This window comes from Montipora capricornis, chromosome 10, assembly GCF_036669925.1.
Source record: "Montipora capricornis isolate CH-2021 chromosome 10, ASM3666992v2, whole genome shotgun sequence".
Classification (NCBI taxonomy): domain Eukaryota; kingdom Metazoa; phylum Cnidaria; class Anthozoa; order Scleractinia; family Acroporidae; genus Montipora; species Montipora capricornis.
In genome coordinates this window covers 6090953-6098452 of record NC_090892.1, presented here as the reverse complement: position 1 = coordinate 6098452, position 7500 = coordinate 6090953, and the positions used below count along the sequence as shown (strand labels likewise).

The following is a 7500-nucleotide window of genomic DNA, read 5'->3' as shown; positions in this document are numbered from 1 at the left end:
GGGGTTGTAAGCGTGTTTTTTCGATAAGACTTCGCCTATTATCAGTTTGTCAAGGAAAGTTTCTTCACGCTAACGGAGACTTGCGAATCACGTCATAATAAATAATTACTGACGAATGAAAAGATTTGTGCGCGCGGACGGGTTCAAGTGCCAAAAACATTTTAATACACGTAATGGAAATGGCATAGTCTAGCAATATATTGGACGCAATTTATAAATATTAAATTGGATAAAGTTGACCCTCTTGCAGCCCTACATTTGGCGCGGTTCGCGACGCTTATTTCCCTTTCGTAAACGGTCGTTGCCATTTCTCAGAACGGTCGTTGCCATTTGAAACGGTCGATGCCATTTTTTAGCTCTGAATTACACTCGTTAGGTCTAAGAACTCAAAAGGTTGCGGTTACTGGGAGTTGTGTCTCGCTGGTCATATGAGTTAGGGTTCGGGTTCTGTTTAGGGCGAGGGCTAAGAACCCGAGTTTGAGTCTTGAAATTTTCGGACTCTTTTTTTCCTCCAGTTTTTCTTTTATAAATGTTTTTTTTTTCCTTTTTTGTCTTAATTTTTGTTAATATTTTTTCTTAGTTTGTTTCTTTTAATTTTCTTTGAAGTGAACTGTGTAGTCGACCGTTATAAATGGCATCGACCGTTTCAAATGGCAACGACCGTTTACGAAAGGGAAATTTGCACGACAGTGCCTCGCTAGAGGGACATAGAATATTCACAAGCTTGAAGTGGTAGTTGTGTTATTAATATTTGGATCGATTTATCCTTAAGGAGCCTTAGGTGAGGTAAATTGCACAACTAAAACTTATGAACGATTGACAAACATTTTATTATGTTGTTCTGTGTACATCTCGAGCAAGAGTTCTAAGAGGATAACTTTCAAGTCATTTTCGCATCTCTGAAGATTTTTATTGTCACGTTTACGTGAAACCGCAAACGTCGCCTTGCTGTTTCAATTTTTCACGCAAATGGAGTGAAGCTTACGACGTTAGCATCGTGAACCCACAGCAACTTTTAATCTCGAGTATTTCGTTCACAAAAAACAAAAGCAAAAACAAAAACAAAAACAAAAACAAAAACTCGGAGTCTTTCGTTTGCAGAAAAAGACGCTACATAAAATGAAAATCCTTAACTGTCAAATTTTGCGAGTTTCGATGAAGCTGTTTCGTGAGTCGGCCACAGAGACTAAACATGAATGAGTTCATGAAGAAAATTACGGTAAGGAGTTGGATATGAATGATCCATAACCATGAAATTGAAATTGATCATTGTAAAGCGTCTTTGAGACGTATGTGATAAGGGCGCTATATAAATGCACCACTTTACTTTACTTTATGAAACCTAATTTTTCCTTGTTTGACTCAACGGAAAATGGTTTGGGGGTTCTTAATTTCCACAAACAACTCCTTATGTAGAAGAAAAACGAGAAGAAAATTCCACGTATACGGCATACGCAAAAATGCCTACTTTCACGTAGAAAAGGCAAGAGGCAACAGGTAAACGCGAAAAATGGCGGGAAAATCATGGTCCTGTGGTCAGTTTTGCCCGGCGTTCGCGTTTCACGTAAACCGTGATGCTAAATCTCTCTTCTGATAGCAAGCGTGAAACTTGTGGAGTATAAACAGCAGGCGTAACCGCCTCACACGAGGGATAATATGTACTTATTGACTGAGTGGGAGGGCCGGACGGGAAAATATTTGGCCCGAGGTCATGGCGTACGGACCGTGCGCAAGTGGAGTCTGATTCGGTCGGTAATCAAACTCGTGATAACAAAATCGGACGACCGCGCAGAGGGAGTCCGATTTGTTTATTACGAGTATGATTACGAGACCGAATTGAATGATACGAAGTCCTCTTACCAATTAAATCATAAAAATTACAATTTCCCAGAAAAGAAGAAGAGCGAGCTAAGTTATGAAAGAAAGGGAAAATTTGGATTAAAAGACTGACAAAGGAGGCGTACATAGTTTAATGTCGTTCAGAAAGAAAGAGTAATAGGAGTCGGTTCGCATACACTGTTTCTATGGTAATTGAACCAAGGTTGTGATTAGTTGATTTAACTACAACTTTGAATGTGATTGGTTGCTTTTAAACCACAACTTTGAATGTGATTGGCTTTTTGATTGTCCGATAACAACTTGGCCAGAAGCTTGGCCAGTGAATTTGTGGAAAATAAATAGGAGTTTTTTTAAACCAATCACAATCGAGAAAATTGTAATTTTTATGATTAGAAATGATATGGCGGCGCGTTCACGTGAATAGGCAAGCTTCTAATTATCATAAAAGCAAGAGAGTACTCTTATTCTAAATTTTGTCGCTTCTTTGAGAAGTTAGCCCGAAATCTGGAGCTAATAGACAAGAAATGAAATTATATCAAACATGTTTCTACCAGTTTTGGCAAAACGCAAATTACAGCTTTCCGGCTTGCCGTAAACAATAATAAAACGCAATGCTTAATCTGACAAATATCATTTGCTAGGACGCCCAGTGTTGGCGCCAATGTCATCTCTGAAAAGTGAAGAAGGCGTGCGAATCTTTCTCTCCATCAACATCTCCTGTGGCCTGGAAAAGAAAGAAAAATACATCAAAGGCAAGCAATGCGAACTGAATACGGCGAAAGAAGAGACGTGTTTTCACGACAGTAGTTGTCTCGCTTAACATTCTTGAAAATGGTTTGTTTGCAGACTTAGTTAAGCGACTTAAACATGATATGTGTTTTCATGGGTAAGATTAAATGAGGAGAGAGCAGCCAATGCAATAATAAAGATAATAAAAATAGCACGCCTGCTGTATTTCCGATTTGAAATTGCCAACTCGCTTAAATTACGTGGTTTTGTGGCTTAAATTCAATGAGAGTTCTATGGAAATTTGCCGAGTCGCTTAACTTTAAGCGAGTTGAGAAAGGAACTGTTTTCACGGAATTTTCGAAATTTTCCTGACAAACCGCTCGTGAAACACGGTCAACAGGGAGTCGAGAAAGGACGACGGCTACGCCTAAGCAAACAATAGGGACTTTGAGATTTACGACGGCGAAGTAGACGGAAACGTCACCTCAAAATATAACTTTTCACTATCGTTAAGTCTTGCACGATTATTCGAAGTACCCTAAAATAAATTCGGTAACAGCAGTTTCAGAGGAAAAATAAATAAAGATTAGCATTTGTATCCTCACGTTATATTTTATGTCGTTGTTATGCAGAATACCACAAAATGCGCGCCGCACGTTGGAGCACGATTATTTGCCCTCTTTTAAGGATGGGACACCCTAGGGGATACGTCGTGCGACACTTCGCGGGGACAAGACGCGGCAACAATTCGCCTCGTGTGACACGGTTAATTTTGTAAAAATCATTGTCCCTACGGCACAATTTTGTGGCTGTGATCAGTTCCACGAATTCAAACCAGTTTGAATTCGTGCGAAAGGTTGAAGTTTCTAGCAGCTATTCAGCTGATGTGGACCTGCTATACCCACCCACCCATCCACCAACCCATACATGACAAAGGACAGCCACAACATCGGGAACTTCATCCCCTACTCTTCTCGAATAGTGTGTGGGTTCTACCTCTAGTGTGCGGTGGGCTGTAGTTTCTTAAACTCCCTCCCAACGACGAGGGAGGGCAGGGGTGGCGTAGTGGTGTGAGCACTCGCCTCCCACCAATGTGGCCCGGGTTCGATTCCTCGACTCGGCGTCATACGTGGTTTGAGTTTGTTGGTTCTTTCCCTGTTAGCAGAGGACTCTTTTCTTTTGCGTTCGCTGGGTTGACGAGTATGGGAGAAGATACCTCTGCCATGGATCGAACTCACTTTGATCCAACCGCCGTCCACAACCTTGGAAGGCACTCTTCAAACCGCATGCCCCATGATATGTTTGCTGAGTGTGACTTGAGCCCACTGTATCCCGCGCATTCCTTTACAGTAATTTCTGCTGTTGTTTAAAGTGAGCCCACACAACATGAAGTATGACGTAAGGATTCGGTCGCTAAGTAACCGCCGTGCATGCTCAACACAGTGAATTTCGATCCATGGCAGAGGTGTCTTCTCCCGTACTCGTCAACCCAGCGAACGCAAAAGAACAGAGACCTCTGCTAGCAGGGAAGTTGGTTCTCTACTCTGCTCAGAGAGGTTTTTCTCCGGGTACTCTGGTTTCCCCACTTCTCAAAAACCAGCATTTGATTTGATTTGCGTTAATTTGTTCATTTCAGTTTACGATGTCCCAATTAGTGCTCCATCGCTGAAAGACTAGAAAACTAACTTTTGTTTTTGCACGTTTTTCGCCCAACCAACGCCTTAAAGTGAACACACCTTACAGCCAACATTCTGAGCCATGGCAGTTATCTTTTTCACGTATTCTTGCATTTGCTCGGGTCTGAGATCCAACATGAACCTTGAAAGGAATATAAATATTGCCGGTTTTCACTGTCACACCATCATCAAAACCATTCAACAAGTAAAGTCAAGAATCAGAGAGATAAAAGAAGATGAATATTCAAACGGTCTCGCAAAGGTTCAGGTCTGTGCGATGTTTCGAGCGGGAGATATTCGAAGAAATGCTTTACTCAAGTTATAAGGCTTTGTAAGGAGACGCCATGTTTGTGTCCCTCTGAGGGGCACAAACTAAATTTTTCTTGGCTAACTCGAAGGTGATTAGCCGAGTACTGATCACCTCCTAGTAGCCGGTGTGCGAGATCTCAAATCTCCGATCACATTTTATGGTTTCACGTCGCTTCCGATTGGTTGCTACACAATGGAAATGTCGAAATCAAATCAAAGTGTTCATGGTTTTCGGATTCGCACAGTAACAGTCTTAAATCTTGACAGACCTTTTTGATAAAAATCAGTTTCACGCTTTATCAAAAACGTGCAATATCTACAATCCTGGTCAAAAGACTTTGGGGCACTGGTCAAATCTGCTTCCATCGTTATACAACCAACGCGTGCTCCTCTGTCGCTGCCTTTTTTTGCGTCCCCCCCCCCCCCCCCTTCCCCACAGACAATGTTGAGACATTCGTGCGATCGATGAACTACTCTTGACTTCGGACACCGTGAAAAATCAACATTGTAATGGGGGGAGCGAGGAAAGTGGGAAATGTCCCAACAGTTTTGACCAGGATTGTAGTCCTTACAGCTCTATCAGAGGTAGGAATACCAGCGCTCGTGCATTCTAGTACTAGTGTACCCGATCCTACTTCGACGGATTGTAAGCTTACTTGGTTGTTTCAGCCACGATGACGGCTTCATCGGCAAAAAGTTCCTTGACCTCTGGTGTTAATAAATGAACCATACTGTAAAAAAAAGCAACATAGAGCTTTCGCAAATCCAACTGTCCCCAAAATTGGATCAATTAACAATTATTCCATGAGCGCGCGTTGGATATGAGAGATGCCGAGTTGGCTATAACAAGTCTCATGTCCAACAAGTGCGAATGGAATTATTGTTTATTAAATTCTCATTAAATTCTGAAAGATTTGACACTTGGAAATTAAAGCCAATCAGTTTCCAGCGTGGAAAAGCTTGCCAACACTTGACGCAATCAGTTTCCATTTCAGGTCACGCGGTATATGAGCTGATAACCGAGTGAGTGAACCAATCAGAAAGCTAGAAATGCAATATCCGAGATCGAAAATTTAATAAACACAATTTATTCCGAACTGCATGCTCTCCCTGCAGAACACACAAATTTTCACACCAGTTCCAATCGTTTTCGAGCTGAATCGAATATAACGCATATTAGTATATAATAAAACAGTGGGCTGCGTTGAAGCATAATTAATAGAGGGAACTGGTTAAGAAACCCGGCAAACGTCAACGCAACTTTCCATTGTTTGGCATTTGAAGTTGACACAAGTGGTCACATGACATTGACAGTGCACAGTGAAAACCAACATGACGGACGTGAATGATTTGTATTTATTTGGAGACGATTTTGACACGATTTTGGATATTTTGGAGAATGGAGAAGAGCTAGATGAACAGTTTCGAGAAGCTGCAATTGAAGTAACTGTTAGCAACTAGTTTTCTATAGCAACTTAAAAAGGTCTAAAAAATATCACAAAATTAATGACGTTCGAAAGTCGATCGATCAGTGTTAGTGCTGTTAACTTCATGTGTTATTCGAAACTAACTGCAAAATTTCCTTAAAACTACTTTCAAGCGGAGATATGTTGTTATTTGATGCGTTCTTCGAACAAAACCGTGTAATTTGTCGTTTCCCGACTGACTGCTGGGCCATCATTAAATGTATCTTTTCTTTACATCAAGTTCAACTCGAAAACACTGTATGAGAACTGTGCCAGACGAAATGCAAGAGCAAGAGCGGACTAAAAAGGCACATAACAGTGACACACAAGGATACAAGTAATCCTGGGAGGCAAGACGAAGTAGAACAGCACAGAGATTTAGGTTTTGCAGCGTATTCACGAATCGCTGAGAAAGCGAAACTAACTATGGTTGAAGGCGTGCAAACTCCGAACATCCTTTGCTATTTCGCCTCCCAGCAACTAGCGTGGGATTTGCGCCCGAAAAATAAAAAAAACATAAAAACTCGCAAGAGAAAGATACCATCCCCAGAAAAACAGTGGCACCTTTCACGGGATATAAACGTACCTGTTGGAGAAGTAAACGACATCAAAAAAGTTGTTGTATTTGCTTTTCTTGGAAAGATCCAGCACACAGTTTACAGGTAGGAAATGGACCTTGATACCGGGACACTTGATGTAGCCTAAAAAAATAGAGCGCAAATGACAAAGATGAAGCCAGTGGCCTTTGAGGAGGCTGGAGACCTGAACTCCTGAGTTGTTCAAAGACCAGATAACTCTATCCAGTGGATAAGTGACTATCCAGAATATAAAATATTCTCCTCGTTAAACGTTGATCGAGGTTGTCGTACACGCCCTTACTTAAATGTGCTTACTCACTGTTACGTGGGCAATTACACTGAAATTGTTGCAGATTGCGACTGTTAGATAGTGGCTTATGCACTGCATAAAGTTATCCCAGCTTTGAAAAAGTGGCGCCCGCAGCTCAGAATTGGATAAGCCTTCATTTTCCCAACGTATTCTCGGCATGTGACTTAATCATTTAACCTATTAACGTTAATTCTTAATTTCCTTTGAATCGACTTTTAGCGTTAATTCAAAACACCGATGGGCTGATAGATTTTGTGCAAAATCATAATTTCTTTATATAAGACAACCCAAATGTCTGGAAAAAGGACTCGAACCTGGAACTGTTACCTTACTAACCCCTTCACATAGCTTCTTGTCCACCACATGGCTACAAAGCTAGCCGCGAAAATGTTTTTTTTTTTTTGACAAAATGTAAGAAGGTTTTTAACTTGAACGCCGTTGCAAACCTGTACATTCCCTCGCTACTGAAGAAATGAAAAGTAGAATGCTAAAGTTCACATCAAAGATTAACATTTTAACATCCAGGCATAGAAGTATCACTCGGTTCAGCAGCTATGTTCCGAGGCTATGCGAGACTTGAATGAATGAACCTT

General features: G+C 41.1%; 1 protein-coding gene across 2 annotated transcripts in view; it reads right to left on the bottom strand.

The window, feature by feature from the left end:
* Nucleotides 1–811: 811 nt before the first annotated feature.
* Nucleotides 812–7500, bottom strand: part of LOC138021985 (dynein axonemal assembly factor 3-like) — a 28372-nt gene continuing 21683 nt past the window's right edge. For both annotated transcript variants that reach the window (XM_068869009.1, XM_068869010.1), the window contains 4 exons: nt 6606–6720; nt 5210–5284; nt 4305–4386; nt 812–2563 (listed from right to left, as the gene is read on the bottom strand). In XM_068869009.1, the coding sequence (XP_068725110.1) occupies nt 2504–2563; nt 4305–4386; nt 5210–5284; nt 6606–6720 (332 nt within the window). In that variant the 3' untranslated portion in view covers nt 812–2503. The remainder of the gene's footprint in view (nt 2564–4304; nt 4387–5209; nt 5285–6605; nt 6721–7500) is intronic.